This window comes from Carlito syrichta, unplaced genomic scaffold (assembly GCF_000164805.1).
Source record: "Carlito syrichta isolate Samal-C Ts95f unplaced genomic scaffold, Tarsius_syrichta-2.0.1 Scaffold316060, whole genome shotgun sequence".
NCBI lineage: Eukaryota > Metazoa > Chordata > Mammalia > Primates > Tarsiidae > Carlito > Carlito syrichta.
The window spans coordinates 658,293-681,171 of record NW_007260156.1 but is presented as its reverse complement, the minus strand read 5'-3'; the positions used below and the strand labels follow the sequence as shown (position 1 = coordinate 681,171).

General features: G+C 38.7%; 1 protein-coding gene and 1 pseudogene across 5 annotated transcripts in view; one reads left to right on the top strand and one right to left on the bottom strand.

Moving 5' to 3' along the window:
* The window catches only part of TCF12 (transcription factor 12), a 402,148-nt gene that overhangs the window by 180,503 nt on the left and 198,766 nt on the right, over window positions 1-22,879 (top strand). For all 4 annotated transcript variants that reach the window (XM_008073760.2, XM_008073759.2, XM_021706851.1 and 1 more), the window contains exon 3: window positions 7,763-7,865. In XM_008073760.2, coding sequence (XP_008071951.1) covers window positions 7,763-7,865 — 103 coding nt within the window. The remainder of the gene's footprint in view (window positions 1-7,762; window positions 7,866-22,879) is intronic.
* Window positions 12,663-13,931, bottom strand: LOC103276356 (annotated as a pseudogene). Its single transcript, XR_002481305.1, has one exon. The product of XR_002481305.1 is annotated as a keratin, type I cytoskeletal 18 pseudogene (transcript).

Below are 22,879 nucleotides of genomic sequence, written 5' to 3'. Positions count from 1 at the left end.
TCAAAGATTTTTCTGATTGGCAGTTGGTTGAAAACGTCTATTTTTGTCTAAAGACTTGAAGTTGCTGGGTGCAGTGGCTCATGCTTGTAATCGCAGCACTTTGGGAGGCGAAGACAAGAGGTTTGAGACCAGTCTGAGACTCATCTGATTTGATCTTGTTGGCTAGACCTCACGTCTACAATAAATGAAAAATTTAGCTGGGCATGGTGGTGCATGTCTGTAGTTCCAGCTACTTGGAAGGCTGAGGTGAAAGGATCACCTGAGCCCAGCAGGTCATAGCTGCAGTGGCTGTGAGCGTTCCACTGCTCTCTAGCCTGGATGACAGAGTGAAACTCCAACTCAAAAAAAAAAAAAAAAAAGAATTAAAGTTAGTAGAAAGAAATGCTTGAGTTAAAATAAGGGGAGTAGCCTTCAGAGAGAGTAAGTGGTTAATCTTTCTTTTTTGGACCTTAAAAGGTTTCAGACTCTTAGTTAATCCCTTCTAGATTTGGGAAAGGCCTGGCTGTCTTAATGAAGAGTCTCTACAGATGCAGATTTCCCCCAGCTTTGCAGTACCATTTCAAAATATGTCAAATAAATACATTTTGGGGTGAGATATTTTGATTCCCTTCTTGGTCCACTATCTGTCATATGATGCTATGCCAGTTCCAGGTTGGAATTTGGTACCCTACTGCCACAAAGAGTCTTTTGTCAGTCTTAAGATCTTTTTTTTTGAGTTGGAGTCTCACTCCGTCACCCAGACTGGAGTGCAGTGGCTGCTCCCGGCCAACGCGGCCTCGACCTGCTGGGGACCTGCTGGGCTCCGGAGATCCTTCCACCTCAGCCTTCCAAGTAGCTGGAACTACAGGTATGCTCTACCACGCCCAGCTAATTTAGTCTTAAGATCTTTATTTTAATGTTAATGCTGGTCAGTTATGCCTAAACTCCAAAAGGAATGGATATAAGAAGGTATGTCAGATCTCTCCGCCTACCTTTTCTGGGAATTCAGCTTTTCAGATTTCTCTGGGGTCCCCTTGGCCCAGACAGGGTCTATTCAGTTGGTCAGGGAGACTTAGGATTTTATTTTTGACTTACAATCTGTTTTACAGATAAGGAAACTGAGACAAGAAAGATTAATTTGTCCCAAGTCATACAGCTAGTATGTCAAAGATAGAATTCACATCTGCCAGTCTGCTTCCCAAAATTCCACATTTATCCACTATACTGTGCTGTACAATTATAACAGATAATTATGGATAATTTAAATGGTTAGTCAAATAGGCAATTTTAATAAGTATGAGCAGTACTGTGCTGGAAATACTGCTGTTGGAACACAGGATGAACTCATCTGATTTGGTCTTGTTAGGGTCAGAGAAAGCTTTTTTGAAAAAGCAAGCCTTTTTGAAAGACCATTTTTTTCTGCTTATTAAAGCATAGCTATTGAAAATAATTAAGATATTTTAAAATGATATTAGACATATTTTTCTTTCTTTTTTGAGTCAGGGTCTTGCTGTGTTGCCCAGGTGGGAGTGCAGTGGCAGGATCACAGCTCATCGCAGCTTCCAGCTCCTGAACTCAAAGGGGTCCTCCTCCTGCTTCAGCCTCTTGAGTAGCTGGGACTACAGGTGCACCACTATACCCAGCTAATTTTGTATATTTTGTGGAGACGAGGTCTTGCCATGTTGCCCAGCTGGTCTTGAACTCCTGGGTTCAAGCAATCCTCCCTGTCAGCCTCCCAAAATGCTGGTATTACAGGAGTGAAGCACTGTGCCCAGCCAAGACCCTGTTTTCATACAGAGAAATAGCATAAATTTGGAAAACCGTAGGTCTTTTCTGGGCTTGGGAAGGTCCTCTGATGAGTATACTTTTTTTTTCCTTTTTGTTTTGAGTCAGACTCTCACTCTGTTGGCAGGCTGGAGGCATGCTCACAGCCACCACTGCCTCAACTTGCTGGACTCAGGTGAACCTCCCATCTCAGTCTTCCAAGTAGCTGGGACTACAGGCGAGCACCATGACTGGCTAATTTTTTATTTATTGTAAAGTTGAGCCCATTTCAAGTTGCACAGACTGGTCTTGTACCCCTGGGCTCAGATAGTCCTCTCGCCTTGACCTCCCAAAGTGCTTGGATTACAGGTGTGAGCCACCTCTCCCGGCCTGATAATTATACTTTATTTATAGGTTGGGTAAAATACATTTTTTTTTTTTTTTTGAGTCAAAGTTCCACTCCATTGCCCAGGCTGGAGTGTAGTAGCATGCTCACGGCCATCCCAGTGTTGACCTGCTGGGCTCAGGCAATCTGTCCACCTCAGCCTTCTAAGTTGTCAGAACTACATGTACGTGCTATCATGCCCTGCTGATTTTTTTGATTTATTATAGGGATGAGGACTCACCAAGTTGCCCAAGCTGATCTTGAAACCCGTGGGCTCAGGCAGTCCTCTTACCTTGGCCTTCCAGAGTGCTGGGATTACAGGCTTGAGCCACCACGCCTGGCCAAAATACATTTTTTAAGTGAGCTATTTGAAAAATTAACCAAACCAAAAAGTTATTATATTTTTGACGTGTCAAACCAGAGGAGAGAATTATTATATAAATGCTAGTAGGTTCTTTTTTTAAAAAAATAAAACAAAAGTTTTGATTGAGTATGTACTGAGTAGACTAATTTAAAATGGAAGCAGTTTTGAACATATCATTACAGGTCTATTATAATACTGTAGCAGGGATTAACATCTCCAAATCCTCACACCACAAAATGAACGTAGGGAAAAATGTGGAATGCATCTTTTATGACATCAAAACTTTTTTTTTCTTTTTGAGTTGGAGTCTTACTCTGTCACCCAGACTGGAGTGCGGTGGCCGGGACCTCGACCTGCTGGGCTGCAGCTATCCTTCCGCCTCAGCCTTCCGAGTAGCCGGAACTACAGGCACACGCTACCATGCCCGGCTGATTTTTGATTTATTGTAGAGATGAGGTCTCGCCAAGTTGCCCAGGCGGGTCTCGAACCGGTGGGCTCAGGCAATCCACTCACCTTAGCCTCCCAAAGGCGCGGGTTTACAGACTGAGCCACTGAGCCCAGCTGACATCAAAACTTTTCTGAAGTATTATGCACTCATAGATGAAACTCTTTAAGGTTCACAAATTGTAATTTAGACAGATTTTAAATATGTACTTGAATGGTTTTTGTAATCTCTAAGTATATCAATTTATACTTGATTTTATAATCTCTTGGGTGCTTTTCATTTTTATCATAATATGGGAATATCCTTTTGCCTTGTTGCACTCCTGAGAGTAAGATGGGTCACTAGCAGCTCTTCTTGACCCTTCATGGACATCAAACCAGTGTTCTGTCTCTTGTTGTGTCTGCTCAAACTGGCACAGTTTTATCTGGAAATATGACCTCCTTATGTACTGCCCAGTGTTCCCATTGGTACACAAAGGATATAAGTTTCATTAAGTTGAACTAAGTGATCTTCCTTCAATGGATTATCCATTAAGGCATTTACCTAGTGAAAGAAACCATGCTAGCACTTTATATGTAACATTTTTAAAAATTAAAAAATTCAGGAATAGTCATCTTTAAAGAGGTATTTGTTAATATTTTTTTTTTTGAGTCAGGGTCTTACTGTGTTGCTCAAGCTGGAGTGCAGTGGCATGCTTATGGCCACCACATCCTCATCCGGCTGGGCTCAGGGGATCCTTCTACCTCAACCTTCCAAGTGGCTGGACTACGAGTGTGCCCCACCACACCTGGCTAATTAAAGAAAAAAAAATTTTTTTGTATTTCTTCATCTATATCATTGTTTGCTTGGTCCTTTCTTGTCACTCCAACTACTACCTTAGGCTAATTACCTATCCCTTGTGTTCTCCAGCCCGTTTCAAGTTACTGCATTATTTTGCTTTGTTTTCTGCCATTCTGTCTGTTCCATGACTGCTCTGGGTTATGGCATTTTTCTCTTTTCCCTTTTCTTTCTTTACTTTTTTTTTTTGAGTTGGAGTCTCACTGTTGCCCAGACTGGAGTGTAGTGGCCACTCCCGGCCACTGCAGCCTCGACCTGCTGGTCTCCGACGATCCTTTCCGCCTCAGCCTTCCAAGTAGCTGGAACTACAGGCATGCGCTACCACGCCCGGCTGATTTTTGATTTATTGTGGAGATGAGGTCTTGCTTGCCCAGGCAGGTCTCGAACCCGCGGGCTCAGGCAATCCACTCACTTCAGCCTCCCAGAGCACGGGATTACAGGGTGAGCCACCTAGACCGGCTCTCTTTTCCCTTTTCTAATTCTGAGCAGCCATGTTCATTGTCTTAACTCTTTGTGGTAGTTGAAGAGGGTGCTGTTTAAACTCCTGGTCAGCTAGCCTATTTCTTTCATTGAGGCTCTGTTTGACAGCTACCTTCTACTAACAACTACATGATGAATACATACATTTATACATAAAGTAAAAATATTTTGTTATTTTAATTACTTTAGATTTTTTGGAACTTTGGATTTCTTTCTAATTTATACTTACCTAGAAACTTCTGGTGCTTTAATATGTTCTAGTGGGGGAGTGCCTGAGTATTTCCCTCTTTATATATGATAGAGATCTTTATTTCCAGATTGTCCAAGTTCTTGCTGCTAGAAATGTAGTTCATGCACCAGCAGCATCAACATCACCTGTTTGTTAATATGCAGAATCTCCAGCCCCACCCCAGACCTTAGGCATGTTAATCTACATTTTAGCAAGCTCTCTAGTTGATTGATATGAACATTGAAGTTTGCCAAGCACTGCTGTAGTTATCATATAGCTAGATGATATATTAACATTTTTAGAACCGATCTTAAGCATATGACCTGTGGTAATCTTAGTTATATGTTTGTAAATTATACCTATTTATCTTGTTTTACCAAAAGCTATATTTTGGATAGCTATTACTACTACTGTGTGGAAGCAATGGCAAGAATAATCCTAAACAGTAATCACTCCCAATCTCTGAAGTGAAACTTTGGTGTAAAGTTGTATTAGATCTAAAACTATGACAAACATTTGTAAGTACAGTTTTTTGCTCCTTCCTTCACCACCAGTATGCACCTGCAGATGAATAACTATTCCTTTCTTGCCTCTTGGGTAGGGACTTTTAAAGAAAATTGTATTGACTAAGTTGAACCTTTAAGATGTTGGGGAAAATATTTAAATTTCTATTAAATTTTTATCTTAAATGAGAAAAATTATGCATTACTGATATTTGACATGTAGATTAACTGTATTTATATAATATATGAATAAATAGAATTTGAGGGTTCATATCCAAGTCTTGCTTGTATTTATCGAAAAAAATTCATGGATTCTTATTGTGGGTACAATATGACAGTCCCCAATTTTATTAGTGGGATAGTATGGGGAAAATTTATGATGGGAAATAACCTAGTAGCAAATTCTATACTGTGTCCTGTAATATGAGTGCACATGGAGAAAGGTCAGTATTTACCATTATCTTTGTACAATAAAATAATTGTTCTCTGTGTAGTCTGGAGACAGAGAAATGTTAGATTAGCTTGATAAATGGTGCAACATGTGGTTTATAAAGTTAATAAACTGTGTGTGTATAATAATTTAGCAGTACTATAAGTATGTATCTAAAACTTAGGTATATTTGATATTTGTATATTGGTGTTTTCTAGGAAGTAGTTTTTTAAAAACGTCAAAGTTTTAGTTTTTATAGTTGTGAAGGTAAAAAGTTAATTTATTGCACTTCAAGAATGAAAACAATTGAGAGCATACAAAGTTAATCTTTATCCTTTAGCATTCATGTGTAGTGTGAACAATATGACTGAGCTACAAACACATTTCAATTAGCATTTTTCCAAAGTAATACAGTTTTTCAATGATTGTTTTTATAGATTTTGATGCCTTGTTTTGTCTGTGTGCCTAAGAATGGCAGTGGGAAGGGGGTGGCAGAGAGAACACCCAGATGTATGTGACATAGTGGTATGTCACTTAACACTTTTAACAGTGTTCATTTTAAGGAATAAAAGTAAACTCTGTGGAGTGACCTGAGCTAGGAACCATTCTATTTTGTATATAGCTTCTGCTGCATGTGTCTATGACAGACAGGACGATGGTGTGGTTACCAGAGGATACCCTTGTGGTTATAACCAAGTTGTAAATGTCACCCAGATTTTTCTTGAATGTCTATCACATGTGTATCAGTGATTCTAAAGTAGATAAAAATGAAACAAAGATTCATTTGGGAGTTAGCACTCCCAGAAGATTAGTTCTAAAACAGAACAGCAGAAGGATTTGTGACACACATCCATAAGCAATTGTAATGATTTGACAGTTATTTAGCCCTTGGTTCCTAGCCCTTTGGTTGAACTGACAGCACGCTTTCTAAGATAGTGAGGCCTATTTCAGCCCCATTAATGTCTTCTTGAATGTTAGCCTGCAATCTGGGTAATGATAAATGTTCAGTGATTGATAATTTTATAGTCCCAGGGGGTTCTGGGTGGTTTCTGTGAGCCAGGGGAGTTTTTTTTCACTTACTTGGGCCTCTTGTAAGTTTTTTGTCTTTACTAAGATGGTTTTAAATTGGCAGAAGGATAGGTATCACCTGCAGTTTTAATTAATAGAGTTCAAAGCCTTTTTTGGAAACAATATAATTTTGGAGGTGGTAATATACTTAGGGTGTGTAAAAGTCTGAGAGCTAGGACTGTTTTTAATCCACTGAGGTTTTGCAACATTTATAACAGCTATTGTGAAGTAATAGCATTGACATTATTGTTTTCATAACGTTTGCTGTTTCATTTTTCAGACTTAAGAATTTAAGTCTGCTATTTTTAATAAGTGTTTCCTTTTTACATGGCTCAGTTTTCATAGAAGTTTATATTATTATACTACAATAGTATTAAAATGAGCTGGGCTCAGTGACTCAGCCTGTAATCCTGCGCCTTTGGGAGGCTGAGGTTGAGTGGGTTGCCTGAGCCCGCGGGTTCGAGACCCGCCTGGGCAGCGAGACCTCATCTCTACGATAAATCAAAAAATCATCCGATCATGGAAGCGCACGCCTGTAGTTCCAGCTACTTGGAAGGCTGAGGCGGAAGGATCACCGGAGCCCAGCAGGTCGAGGCTGCGGTGGCCAGGAGTGGCCACTGCACTCCAGTCTGGGCTACAGTGAGACTCCAACTCAGGAAAAAAAAAAATTTTTTTAAATGAATATAAACAGACCTTTTTTATTAAACATTTGTTTGCCATTTAGGAAAGGATTCACTTCCAGTATATTGACTGCAGATTATTTTTAGCATTTTAGGCAAACTTGTAATTACCTAACCCTTTATGGACCCTTTTGGTATAGGACATGGGGGGAGAGAAAGAATAGGAAGATAGAGGTAACCATTTAACTAATTCATTACAATTCGGAGATATATTTTCCTAGTTCTTTTTTTTAATGATCATAGAATTTTCCTTTTAGACATAAAGAGATCTTGGAATTAATTTTAGTAATAATTTATAGAATTTTTATAGCTCTCCCATCCCACCAGAATAGCTGATACTTTGAAAACATGTGTTGGTTTTTCTTTACAAAAACTTACTTTTCTTTAGGATTGATAATGCTAATGTTTTTTAACTGTAAAATCCTAAAAGAAATAGAAGGAGTACTTTTACTGTTTAGTTTTTCAAATAATGAATTAGAAATTTTCGTAGGAATGACATTTGTAAGTCTTAATATTAATTAGGTGAGTGTCATTATACTCAATTATCAGGACTGCCAGATAATCTCTTTAATACTCTGGTCTTTTTTTTCCCCCCTAGGGTTTTACAGACAGTCCTCATTACAGTGATCACTTGAATGACAGTCGATTAGGGGCCCATGAAGGCTTGTCCCCAACACCTTTCATGAACTCAAATCTGATGGGTAAGTTGGTAATTGTCTGCAAGTAGTCTTCTCAAAGCCTCTTTGGTCTGAGGTATTTTTTATCCCCTTGTCTAGGAAGGACACGTAAGTATCTAGAAAAAAATTACTGAGTTTCTAGGGGCATCCAGGACTTCCTTGTTCAGTTCAGCTTGAGAAAGCGTCCAGAATTTGGGACTTTTTCTTGGAACATTAATGTTATTGGTGTCCAAAAAAAAAAGCAGCAATGTTTTCAATGTCAGTTTTGGCAGTGTCTTTGGAACCTCAAGCATTACATGTTTTCTGGGGGCAGAAAGGTGTTGTTTCCAGGGTATTGGCGATTTGCTATTTGTCTTAACAGTTATGTATGTGGTAATTCAAAATAAGACATAGCAGTGATTTTCAGACATATTTTACCTACATTTGATAGTATTTCTTTTGGCACAACTTGATTAAACCTTACTAGTACGTTTAGATGTTGCAGAATTTGTTTTTAGCAGGTTGGCTTTATATTGGGGACTTTTAAAATTTTGGTCTGCAAAAGTGAAGTTGCATTAAGAAGGGTATAAACTACCTAAACATGATGTTTATATTTTTGGCAGAAATTTTATGGCTAGTCATTCTGTCTTCCCTACCCCCTGCAGAACATTGCTCCCTTCCTTCCTCTTTTCTGTCTCAAATGAAAGTTTATAGTGCTGTTAAGTGAAATGATAAACTCAAACTTTTCCCTCCAGTTTGGACACCATTCTTATCTTCCCTCCCTCCCTCCCTCCCTCCGTCCTTCCCTTCCTTTCTTCCTTCCTTTCTGTTATTACCTTACCTTTCTGCACAACCTGATTCAAAATAATCTGTTTTAGGATTTTTTTTTTCCTTGTTTATGCTGGAACTGAGCACATTACAAAAACTTTATTTAATCTGTTTTACTGATTGTAGTTGGTGTCATGTAAATACGGAAGGTCTGTGTAATTGACATTGATTTCATTACTTATTCTAGTCTTAAGGATGTGACCTATTTTGTGATCTTAGAATTGTCTTTTTAAGACACAGCCATGATAATCTAAGTGGATTACTCCAATCCAGAATGCTGGTGATCTGTAATTTCTTTATAAATGTTGTTGCTTTACACAGTCTTTGTTTCTCTTATCCTCTGTAGTGTTGAGGAGAATGAATCTGATAGTGTGGATTTTGCCTAAGGCAGTCAGCAGTGTAAAGCTAGACCATAGAATAAGACACAAGAGTAAAAACACAAGAGTAAAAACATCTAATCAGCAATAAAACTTGTGTTTAAAATTGCAATTTGTTTCAACTTAAATGCAAACTGAAAATCATGATATTAAATGTCTTTATAAACATAAAAAATAAAAGTCAGTTAAATTTAGAATAAAACAATTGTTTGGCTAGGGAAAGCTTTGTAACTTCTTTCTAAAGATTTTTATTGAGCTTATCACGAAAGTAAAATAGATGTGACACTCTAGGATACTTTTCTTTTTCATTATAACTTTGTCCCAAATAGGATTTTTTTTTTTTTTTTGCGTTGGAATCTCACTCTGTCACTCAGACTGGAGTGCAGTGGTCACTCCCAACCACTGCAGCTTCGACCTGCTGGACTCTGGCAATCCTTCCACCTCAGCCTTCCACCTCAGCTGGAACTACAGGCGCACGCCACCACACCTGGCTAATTTTTTATTTATTGTAGAGATGAGGTCTCGTCAATTTGCCCAGGTGGGTCTCGAACCCGCGAACTCAGGCAATCCACTCACCTCGGCCTCCCAAAGTGCTGGGATTACAGGCTGAGCCACCAGGCCCGGCCCCAAATAGGATTTAATTTATGCTAAGTGTAGTAGGACAAGATAAAATCAGTGTTTTATAATTTTGACCAAACTAAGCATTCTTCTTTTTCTTTCTTTTCTTTTTTTTTTTTTGAGTTGAAGTCTCACTCTGTTGCCCAGACTGGAGTGCAGTGGCTGCTTCTAGCCACCGCAACCTCGACCTGCTGGGCTCTGGCGATTCTTCTGCCTCAGCCTTCTAAGTAGCCGGAATTACAGGCATGCGTTACCACGCCCGGCTGATTTTTTTATTTATTATAGAGATGAGGTCTCGCTGCCCAGGCGGGTCTTGAACCCGCGGGCTCAGGCAATCCAATCACCTCAGTCTCCCAAAGGTGCGGGATTACAGGCTGAGCCACTGAGCCCGGCTTTCTTTCTTTTTTAAAAATTGAGTCAGGGTCTTACACTGCCGTCCAGGCTGGAGTGCAGTGACACAATCATGCCTCACTGCAGCTTCAACCTCCTGGTCTCAAGCGATCCTCCCACCTAAACCTCCAGAATAGCTGGAACTATAGGCATACACCACCCCCCCCTGACTAATTTCCCTTTGCTAATTTTTTAATTTTTTTGTAGAGAAGAGGTCTCGCTGTATTGTCCAGGCTGGTCTCAAACTCCTGGACTAAATTGATCCTTCCACCTTGGCCTCTCAAAGAGCTAGGATTACAGGTGTGTGCCACTATGCCTGGCCTAAACTAAGCTTTCTTTGTGTGTGTGTGGTGGAGGGCGGTAAGGGGGGTGGCTGGTGTGTTGGAGACTCACTCTGTTGCCCAGACTGGAGTACAGTGCCTCATGCTCACGACTCCACAACCTCAAACTGCTGGGTCTGGGCAATCCTACCGCCTCAGCCTTCCAAGTAGCTGGAACTACAGGCATGTACTACCATGCCTAGCCAATTTTTTGATTAATTGTAGAGATAAGGTCTTGCCAAGTTACCCAGGCTGGTCTTGAACTCCAGGGGTCAGGCAGTCTTCTTGCCTCCGCCTCTCAAAGTGCTGGGATTATAGGCATAAGTCACTATATCCAGTTTAAGCTTTCTTAATTGCAACTATAGCTCTGAATTGTGAAAAATCAGAAATGTCCCTTTTTGTATTTATTCTCTTACCTTTATTTTTCACTAACAGAGATGACTTTTAGGGCCAGTGGAATTGCATCGTTATTAGCACAGCTTTGAACCAAGGTGGCTCTTAAAATTGTGGGGGACAAGTGTGGGAATTAAATGAATTCTAAGAGGTATGCATGTCATTCACTTGCTCTGAGCAGCTGTTGACTAAAAATATTTCTGTAATTCTGTTTGAGGTAACATTTTCTCAATTGGAGCAATTATAAGCATGTGCTTGTTGCTTTCAGCTTTCAGATGATTATTAGAATCACTCTAATAGTTGTCCATACAACTATTTTATAAAATTAACATCTAAAATAAGTCTTTAAGTAAAATATCTCTATATTTGTAAGCAGATCACTCTTTTCATGGTTCCAATGAAAAGCAATCTGCATTCTTTTGAACTACATTGTATAGGTACTACTTTGTAGCAGATGCAAATATACAAACCATACATTTTCCTTGTGAATTTTAGCTACCCAGTTTTAAAATGTTTATTTACATATTAAGGAGGGAGATATTACCCTGAAATGATTAGGAAGATATGTTCAAAAGAAATTCACTGGTCACTGGTAATATGTGATTTACTACACTTCTTTCCCTTTATTTTCAGTAAAAATGATGTGAGGCACCTCAATCTATTAATCTAAACAATCTGCATTACAATAGCTTGCTTTTGGAATTGAATCTCTCTTATTGTACTACAATTCTATACAACAGGCAGTCCAACTTGATATGAGCTGAAGCAATTGAACCAAAAATGTGTGTTTATAGCAGTAAGGTGGAATTACAGTGATAGATTCAGTTTTCTAGTTGATCATTTAAGGGAGTTTCTGACTGAAAAACCTAAATTGTAAAAGCTTTGCTGAGATGTGTATGGCAGTCATTAGAAGCATTTGCAACTGTTGATACCTAATCATCGCAACAGGTAACAGTTGAGAATGGTACTCTGAATGATGAATACTCAGAAACAGTTAAAGCTAATTGGAAAGCAGTAACATATTTCATCACTGCTGTCAACATATAAAACCACCATTAAGTGGGGGAGGGATTGTATGTCTAGGGAGTGTTGTTATTTTGAGTATTATGTTCAACCATTTGCCTGAAGAAATGTGGATTATAAAGTGCCGCTGTCATCCCTGGTAGAGCTTTCAAACACTTTAATGATTTTGTACATTGCAAAAATGAGAAATTTTGTCTAACAAGAGTTGATAATGACTCAATAATGAACAATTTGTCACAGAAAGTGTATTTCTATATTCATTTAGATATTTTGAAGTGTTTTACACAGGACCTAAAGCTATTAAGCTGAGATCGGTTAGTGTTTCTTTTTATGAATTGCAGAATTATTCTGTTGATTTGTCAGTATGAAAAGATAGCTTTTCTTATATTGCAAGTTAAATAAATACATCCTTTTGGTACATCGCTGGGTAATTGCCATCAAACAATCCTGTACTCTATAATATTAAAACTTTGTTCAAAGCTTTAACTATAGCAATGAATCACAGTACTATCACCAAATAGCCTTGTCTATCTCAGCCTTTTCCAGCTTTGGTCTATTTGTCCACTCTTGAGCTTCTTGTTAATTTTAGTAAAATTTGTTTTCCTTTACCTGGTAGTGGTTAGTGATATTTTTGGTGACGATATGACCAGTTTGCTAATTGAACATAGAAGTTAATGATTGCACAGAATTGCCTACTTTCCATCCCCAAGTGATTGTGGAATACATTACTATTGTCTTTCTACCTCTCCATGTTTAGCTAGCTTTACTTATTTTAGGGTGTGTGCATTATAAATGGAAGACGTAAGATGTAAGATTACCTTCAGTTTTCTTTTCTTTTTTTTTTTTTGACCTCTGAACTTTTTATTGACTTCCTGCTTCCTGTTCCTGCCGCCTCAATGCCTCAGAACTTTGGTGTCATTGGTCTCAGACACCAATTTGCCGTCCACTATCTTGCAGGTGGTCTTTTGGATGGTCTGGATGGAGCTGCTGCTGTCCAGGCCATCACTGAGACTGAAGCCCTCTCCGTCTTCTAGTAGGCGGTGGTAGGTGGCTATCTCAGCCTCCAGCTTGACCTTGATGTTCAGTAGGGACTCGTACTCTTGGGCCTGGCGCTGGCCCTCTGTCCGGGTCTGTGCCAGCTCAGACTCCAGGTGCAGCAGGGTACCATTGAGCTGCTCCATCTGCATGTCGTAGCAGGTCTCCACTTCTCTCAGGCTGTTCTCCAAGCTGGCCTTCATGGAGTGCAGGTAAATCTCCAAGGACTATGCTGTACATTTCAGCTCCGTGAGTGTCACCTCGGCAGCTCCAATCTCAGCAGACTGCGTGGTGACCACTGTGGTGCTCTCCTCAGTCTGCTGGGACCAGTACTTGTCCAGTTCCTCTTGGTTCTTCTGAGCCAGCTCATCATACTGGGCCCGGATGTCTGCCATGATCTTGCTGAGGTCCTGAGATTTGGGGGCATCTACCTCCACAGTCAACTCAGAGCTGGCAATCTGGGCTTGTAGGCCTTTTACTTCCTCCTCATGGTTCTTCTTCATGAAGAGCAGCTCTTCCTTGAGGGCCTCGATCTCTGTCTCCAGCTGCAGCCGGGTGACATTGGTGTCATCGATGACCTTGCGGAGCCCATGGATGTTGCTCTCCACGGACTGGCGCATGGCCAGCTCTGTCTCATACTTAACTCTAAAGTCATCAACAGCAAGACGGGCATTGTCTATCTGCAGAACGATGCGGGCATTGTCCACAGAAGTTGCAAAGATCTGAGCCCTCAGGTCCTCGATGGTCTTGAAGTAATGTCCCCAGTCTCTGACCTGGGGTCCCTTCTTCTCCAGGTGTTCCCGGATTTTGCTCTCCAGCTTCCGGTTCTCGGTCTCCAGGCTCCTCACCCTCTCCAGGTAGGAGGCCAGGCGGTCATTCAGCTCTTGCATGGTCTCCTTCTCACTCTGGTTGCCCCCCAGACTCCCGGCCATCCCCGTGGCCAGGCCCCCGGACCCCTAGCCACCCCGGAAACTGGTGGAGTGGGACACAGAGATCCAGGAACCCGAGCCCCCGGCGCCTGCATAGACGCTGGCCGTGCCGCTGGTGGGCCGCAGGCTGGGTGGCGGGATGGAGCCCAGGGACCGCTAGTTGGAGGAGTAGGTGGTGGAGCGAGTGGTGAAGCTCATGGTGGCAGCGGAGGAGAGCCAGACGGAGGAGAGCCAGACGGTAGAACTCACGTTCAGCCTCTTCTTTTTTCCTACGAACTTCAGTTGTACTTTTTTCTGAGACCCTATTTTGTCTCTAGAGATGGTTTGTTAATATTTTTATTTTAAAGAGTGAGAGTAGTAACACGTATAGGTGAAAAAAATACAGGATTGAAAGCTAGGATACATGGATTCTAATCTAGATCCTGAAAATTATCCTTACCTTTCTGATGGGGTAGTACTTGGTATTCTCAAAGGTCTTTTAGCCACTCCAGAATTTTATAATTTTATAATTTTTTATTCAACTCTGAAAAGGCTTGCAACTAAAATTATAATTGCTATTTTGCAATATATTTACCAAAGGTCTTTTACAGCTCTAGAATTTTTTAATTCCATGATCTTTTATTCAACCCTGAAAAATGGGTGTATCTAAAATTATAATTGCTGTTTTGCGAAGGATAAAACTAAGGCATGGGGCAATAAAGTGATCTTTTTCTGGGGTCACAGAGTCAGTAAATGGCAAAACTGATTGTAGAATTCATGTCTTCTGACTCTCAATTGAATGTTCTTTCTATTAGGCCACCCTATTGGATATAGGACATTTGTTCTTTTTAGTACTCCTGAGTTTTTAGTAGGTCAGCATTTTCTTAAACCATAAATATGAAGACATTGGTCTTGAAAGAGGACCCTGAGAAAAAGTTCCCCTAGTGAAAAGATTTTGGACAACTTTGTATATCAACTGTTCCCTCTTGGAGATTCAGGTTGTGCTTTGGTATGTTAAAGACTCTGACAAGAGAAAAAGCTTATTTAACTTTGTTTAACCTATCACATCCCAGATTCATCTGATGTATAAGGAGTCTTTTTATTTTTTATTTATTTTATTTTATTTTTTGAGTTGGGGTCTCATTCTGTCACCCAGACTGGAGTGCAGTAGCACGCTCCCAGCCACCGCAGCCTCGACCTGCTGGGCTCCAGCGATCCTTCCACCTCAGCCTTCCAAGTAGCTGGAACTACAGGCTCGTGCTACCACAATCGGCTAATTTTCTTTTATTTATTGTAGAGATGAAGTCTCGCCAAGTTGCCCAGGCGGGTCTTGAACCCACAGGCTCAGGCAATCCACTCACCTCAGCCTCCCAAAGCTCTGGGATTATAGGCTGAGCCACTGAGCCCGGCCTAAGAAGTCTTTTTATAAAAAGCATTTTTAGCTTCTGGGGAACTAGTGTTCCAGGGGGCACACGCTGGGAAATGTTTCTGGTTGTTTGAAGAAGAATAAAAGACAAATGAAAGTTCTCTGAAAAGCAAAACAGCATAATGTTAGTAGATTTGCTATACAGTCATCCCTTGGTATCTGTGGAGGATTGGTTCCAGGATCCCTCTCCATGGATACTAAAATCCATGGATGTTCAAGTCTCTTTTATAAAATACTAGAGTAGTAATTGCATGTAACCTGTATTCACCCTTCCATATACTTTAAATCATTTCCAGATTACTTATAATAACTAATACGTAAATGCTATGTAAATAGTTGTTATCCTGTATTGTTTAGGGAATAATGACAAGGAAATAAAAACTTGTATATGTGTAGTACAGATGCAACCATCCATTTCCTCCCCCAAATACTTTAAATTTGTGGTTGGTTGAGTGCACAGATGGGGAACCCACAGATATGAAGGGCCATCTGTACATATTTTTAATAATTCATTTTAGGTGTCTTAGCTAATTTAACAGGTTGAATCTAATTGTTCAAGTACACTTGTTAAAGGTCTGCCTACAAGTATATGACTTATAAATAAACAATTGTCCTTCCACTGCTGCTGGAATGTCTTTGCTTAAACTCCTCTCTTCTCTACCTCAGGATTTAAAGGGCCCCTCTGGTAACAGCTACTTTGTTTTATTTCCACTTTTGTTGTGAGTTAAACAGGTTTCTGTGGGTTTGTCTGTGAATTTAAACCCAAGTACACATTTTTCCTATATATTCAGCACTTCAGACAACCAAATGTCAAAGAAAACTTTTTTGTATACTTGATACTGCCTGTACTATAATTTATGGTAATCCAGAAATCTCCTAGAGTTGCAAAATATGTAGAATCACCATTTCATACTATCAAAGCACAATAAAACTCTACCTTCAAAAGATTTCTAATTTGTAGTTGAAATTCCTTCACTAGATGAGATAATGAAAATGATTATAATTGTGGCTAAGGGGCAACTGTATGGCTTAGTATCTGATTTGACAGTTTTTCATAAGGATGAGGCAGTCATACTTTCTCCAATGTTTTATTAAGCTTAAGTCTTATGAAAGGATACGATTTCATATTCATCGATCCACATTCTCTAACCTCACAAAATATTAGCACTGGAAGAAACTTGAGTGAAAAAGACCTAGTTAAGATTGAAGAAACTAAAGCCAAGAAAAATGAAATAGCTAGTTGGTAACAAACATGGCCCTAGCCCTCTTGATTCTAATTAGCTCACAGACCATACTATGTTGCTTTTTTTCTCTTTTTTTACTTTTCATATTTAACCATTTGTTCATTTGCTGACTTTTCCTACATTATAGCTCTGACATCTTTTTCTTCCTCTTGCGCTGCTTAGACCCTCATTAACCAATCTGAGTTACTGAGTACCTTCCTCTATCTGTCTCGTGTACTCATTAATCCATTTATTCTGCCCTTTACTATGTGAAAGTGCTGTAAGGTAGAATAAAAAGTGAATAATATTCCATTTATTTTTACAGACTCTATCTTAGTGTGATAGGGGAGGTAAGATAAGAATTTCAGTAATATTACAGGTAGCAGAATGTGAGTGATACAAAGAAAATCTTACAGACGTTCAGAAGAGATTAAGATCAGGTGCAACCAGAAGTGATTAGGAAAATTTTTATGGTAGAGTAGCATTTAATCCTTCTATTAGTCAGAACTCATTCTAAGTGGCAGAATCTAACTTAAACTAGGTTAAACAAAAAATGGTATTTATTATCTGTTAAAAGAAAAAAAAAACTTAAGACAAATCAAATTTAACTGTTTAAATGAGCAAAGAATGGTTCATGAATCCGGCAGCCTTCTGAACCAGAGTAGACTCAGAGACTCCAGCACAGCCATATGATGGACGAAGTTTTATGGACCCAGAAAGGAAAGTGAGATATAGAAAACAGAAGCAACCAAATTGGCTACAGCACATTATTTGCCTTGCTTGAGCCCTGTTTGAATAGTTGGCCATACTTGATTGATTGGTCATAGCTCAGTGATTGGCACAAGAGTAAGTTAGTTTGTCTACATATCCAGTTAGGTAGCAGTTCACTGTGTGAAGGGTTACAAAGAAACCTCTAGGTCAAACCCAAAATGTGCAAGGGGGCAACTTTGGGATAAACTTAATTCAACAACTCACATATCCAAGGAAGCTAAGAGTAGATTGATTTGGGGCATGGTAGATCCAGTGGTTTAAAAGATGGCATCCAGCCTCCCTCTTTCACCCTACAAGTGTTTGTTGAAAGAATGAGATGAATATGGAAAGGAAAACTGGATCAAGAAAGAGAATATGAGAAGTTGGGTAGGGTAGGTAGGGGTTGCCATCTTATGGCTTCTCCCTATATACTTTTAGATCCTTCATGCTAGTCTTTCCTGATTGCTCTAAGTTACTCTTTCTGGCTACCATATTTTATGATGCCATATTCCTTAGTGGTATGGAATGTTTTCTTTCAGTGGAAATATAACTTTACTATTCTGTGTTCCTGGCAATGTCATCCTTTTCCATGCTCCTACCCTGCCTCTATAGCCTGAAAAGCAGTTTCTTTCCATGGTTAAAATGACTTTTGGTAGCCATTCTCTGAAACTGTTTCTGTGAGCCAGAGATGACTGATGGCTTCTTTTCTACCCAGTCTGGAAGAGACCAAACTATTAATAATGCCTTATTTTGAGAGAGGTTTCAGACTTTCCAGAGTACACCTGTGTAGAAATCGTTCTTATTTACGGGTAATTGTCCTGGAGTGAATTACTTACAAGAGTAAACCAAGATTTCAAAAAGTGTAGGTGAAAGATATTCTACTTAGAAAATTAGAGCTTAAGCTGGGCTGGGTGGCTCAGCCTGTAATCCCACACCTTTGGGAGACTGAGGTGAGTGGATTGCCTGAGCCCACGGGTTCGAGACCCGCCTGGGCAGGCGAGACCTCATCTCTACAATTAATCAAAAATTAGCCGGGCGTGGTAGCGTGCGCCTGTAGTTCCAGCTACTAGGAAGGCTGAGGCGGAAGGATCGCCAGAGCCCAGCAGGTCGAGGCTGCGGTGGCCAGGAGTGGCCACTGCACTCCAGTCTGGGCGACAGAGTGAGACTCCAACTCAATAAATAAATAAATAAATAAATAACTATAATTATCCACTAGATCTTAGAGTAAACAAATAATTTTTTGGGTGTATTTTTCCCTTCAGAAAATGATTTGGTTATATATATATCCTTTATTTCACTTTTGGATATTTTTTTATTTTTTTCTCAGTTATTAACTGTGTCTGACTCAGATCCTAATATGTCCATGGCTTTGTACTTAGTGAAATGGCTCTTTAACATCATTTTCATGAGCTTCATGAAATTGTAATTTTTTTTGCATGGTGTTCAGTTTACAATTGATTTCTTTTGTATTTGTTTTGTGTTCTGGACTGTTTAGCAAAAGATTAGTTATCTGGAGTAGGGACTATTTACATGAAGTCATGTCTTAGCTTAACTGTGCAACCTATGCAACTGGTAATTCTAGGGACTCAAGGAAACCCACCTTTATTTTTATTTTGTTACTCATCTATTTGCTCACTATTATTTGTGTGTGCATTGTCTATGATCAGCAGTAAAATTTGGATTTTTGCAGTTCTGTAGTGGGCCAGTGACATAGATCTGATAAGTGGTTCTTCGTGAATATTCCCATTTTTAGTGTCTGATTCTAGCCAAGTGAACATGAATTCTTTCCTGAAGATATTCTCAGTTCTGACTGTAGTGACGTGAATGACAGGGGCTGGGCTTCTTGGTTACTAAAGAACAGAAGAACAATTGTTTTGAAGGAACTTTTGTAGCTTTACAGTTTTGCTAGATGCATAGAATTTCGGAAGCACAATATAGCACACCGATGAGAATTTGGATGCTATTTTGATTAGGAAAAGTCCTAGAACAGTGTTATCAGATCGTGCTTCCTATGTGGTAACATTGCAGGTTCACTTCTTTATCTTTTAATAAAGACTTTCTGAGTGTTTTATTAATAGTTAATGTTTAAATATTGAAATCCTTATAGATGTTTGAACTGGAATGAATCTTAGAGGTTATCTACTTAAGTGGTTCTCAATTGGGAGTATTATGAAATAATATGACATAAAGACTATGGAGATGGGAATAGCTGCTACTGGTACTCTCTGTATCCTGAAACCTCTTTCTTTTTTTTTTTGAGTTGGAGTCTCACTCTGTCACCCAGACGAGAGTGCAGTGGCCACTCATGGCCACTGCAGCCTCGAACTGATGGACTCTGGAGATCCTTCTGCCTCAGCTTCCAAGCAGCTGGAACTTCAGGCATGCGCTACCACACCCGGTTAATTTTTTTTTATTTATTGTAGAAATGAGGTTTTGCCAAGTTGCCCAGGCAGGTCATGAACCCGGGGCTCAGGCAATCCACTCACCTCGGCTTCCCAAAACGCTGGGATTACAGGCTAAGCCACCGAGCCCGGCCCTGAAACCTCTTTCAAAGTGAACAATTAGCAATAGCTTGAGTAGTGGTCATAGTGTCTATGTAAGTTTTAATTAGCCATCCAATAAAAGTGATTCTTTAAAAAATGTGAAAGCATATTCTGAATTGCTTTGGGTTAAATTGTACAAATATTGTTGTTTGAAGGTATTCACTGCATTCTGATTCTTCAGTTGTATCGATTTTTTTTCCTGCATGACTGTTTAATAAGCCTCGAATTTTAAATGAAGCCTCCCAAAGATTGTTTGTTAATTCAGCATTTTTGTAATCTCCATTATATCTGAGCTTTTTTTTTCTTCTTTTTTACAAAAATACAGCCTTTGCTTTTCATAACTCATGTTTTTTTTTTTGTATGTGTGACTGCGTTTTGGATTTTGTTGTCATTTGTGATTTTAGGTTTTTATGAACACTAGAATTTGCCATTCTACCTGTTTCAGGACTTTCTGATACATGCATACATGTATATATTCATATGTACACGTATTACATATGTATACATGGGGCCAAGGTTTTATATGATTCTTTCCTCCTGAAAAATATTTCTTTGGCTATTGCCATAGATGTGTGGTTAGTGGTTCTATAGTCATTCTTGTATTATATACTTGTTTTTTACTTTGAGAATACCTCTAGAGGATTGTCAAACTTTTCTGGTTCTGTGAAATTTCTAGGGAATCATAATTAAATGGAAGGAGATTACAAGGCAACTTCACAGCAAATTAAATCAATTAGTTGATAGTTTAATTATAAATTGTATTAATTTTCTCTTCCATACTTTTCCACACTGGTTCCCAGGATCTCAGGGGTCAGCATACTTTTCACAAAGAGACAGATAATAAATAGTTTAAGGCTTATGGTCTAGGAGGCAAAATCAGTGATATTATGTAGATACTTATATAACCATTTAAAAATGTAAAAATTATTCTTAGCTCTTTGGCTATAAAAATAACAGTTGGTGACCTGGATTTGCACCATAGGATTTAGTTTGTCCATCTTGCTCTAGATAATTTACAAAATTGCTTCAAACAATAGCAGCCTTCCTGATTTGTTGACATTGATAAGTAATATATGTGAAATTCTATGAAAAGTACCAGACTTTTTGCTTTTGGGTTTTTTAAGTATCCAGACATGGTGAGTGCTGGTGGGGCATGAATTATTTCTAAAATTTCTACAGCTTCATTGCCTCTATACAGAATCATAAGTTGCTTTTCTGTTATTTTTTCTTCAGATATGATATTGATAGTTGACTTTCTAGGCAAATGTCAGATTTTTTGCATTTGAAATCCATTTCCACTTACTTTTCTTTAAACCTAATACTTTTAAGTTTCAAAATGGAAACTTCTCAAAATAGCAAAAGACTGTCACTCAGTGAATTAAACTACTATATTAGGAGAAGAAATGGTGAAAATTAGGCAGTTCAGTAGAGGTATGGCAGTGGGGCAGCTCTGTAAGTCTTCAGAGATCTGCTGGAAAGAGTCTTTAGAGGTAGTCTGTGATGTGAGGGTAGTATGAGAATGGCATGACCATCAGAAAAATTTACTGTTGTTTTAATAAGAATCTACATTTCCAACATGGGAACCTCCCCCAGGGGTATGTGCAATAAAAATATTATAGCATTTTTTAGGCCTGCAAAGTTTTTGTAAGAAAAGTGTCAATTGTAGAGTTTGTTGTAGTTTGTAAAAGACATATTTTTAAAATTTTATGGACAGTTCTTATGACTTGTTTCTGATTGATAAATGTTTGTGAATGTTGTACACTATTCATTCATCTTCTCTTTAAGGCTTTCTTTATCTAAAGGACATAAGAAAAAATATAGTGCTATATTTGATATGTGGTAATTTTATAAATTTTGCTCAGGTTTACATAAAATGAAATATGCTCACACTGAATAATTTTATCCACTTTTTATTTTCCTTTCACGTAGACTAATGGGATTCAAGGAAATTAAATTATGCAATCATTTAGTGACAACATTAAGTACAGACCATTTTTATTCCTGGGAGAGGCTGTGTGTACACAAACACATCTCTGAGTTTAGACAGAATAGGAGCATATGTTAAGTATAGGCTTTTATTTTATGGTAAGATTTCCATCAGGTGTTTTTTACAAAATTTGTATTACCTTGAGGTGTTTTATAAAGTTACTAGAAAACATTTCTTCAGGTACTGGCATATAATAACAGGTTTCTCTTTATAAATCGCTTTTTCCCTGGAGAGAGTTGAGGAATATATGTATATAAATATGTGTATATACATTCATATGGGTATTTGCTTTACTTCCTAGCAGCTGGAGTCTTACCAGACAGGTAATTGTGTTGTCAGGCACTTTTTATGTTATAGTTTATATCCTCTATATCTGTTTCTATATTTCTTTTAGTCTATTTCACGTTTCTTTTGTTGACTTGCTTCACTGAAAAAGTTTTAAGATACTGCAGCTTATCTGAACTTCCCAATTGTTTTCTTTATACAATTTGCTTTTTTAACTCTCCAAATTTACCATGGTACACTTGGAAGGAAAACAGTGCCCCAAACATACTTAAGAAGAAGAATTTTTACATCCAGTAAAATGAACACATTGTGTTTTTATTTAGCTCCACCACAAAGGAACTTAATCTAAGGAAGTAATTGAAAATGCATATAAAGATGTATATTCGAAGAATGCCTGTCATAGGGCTTTATAAAGAAAAATTAGTACCACCCAGATGTCTAGCAGTACAGGACTTGTTAAATTGTAATATGGTCATATGATGGATAACATTGTACTTGTTAAAAATTTGCCTTTTAGGGGAGGGTAGGGTAGGGGCGAGATTGGTAGTAGTGGGAAACTGCTGGGATGTGGGGGTGGCGGGCACACCTCATCAACGGGGTACCTGCATAATGAACATTTGTATAACCCTGAATTGTACCCCACATATTTAAAATAATTTTTAAAAAATAACCTTTTAAAATAATACTATGTGATGGGTTTTTTTTGTTTGTTTTTTTTTTACATTTCATAGTGAAGAGTCAGAGTAATGTATTACTGCAATATGTGTAGATAATAAAATTGAAAGGAAAATGTCAAAAAGTTAACTTTGGTCTGATTAGACTTGAATATCAGGAGATATGCCATATTTGTGAAAATGTGGTATGTTTTTACAGTGAGCATACCTTTCGTCCTCCCAAAGTGCTGGGATTACAGGCGTGAGCCACCATGTTTGGCTTTTTTTTTTTTTTTTTTT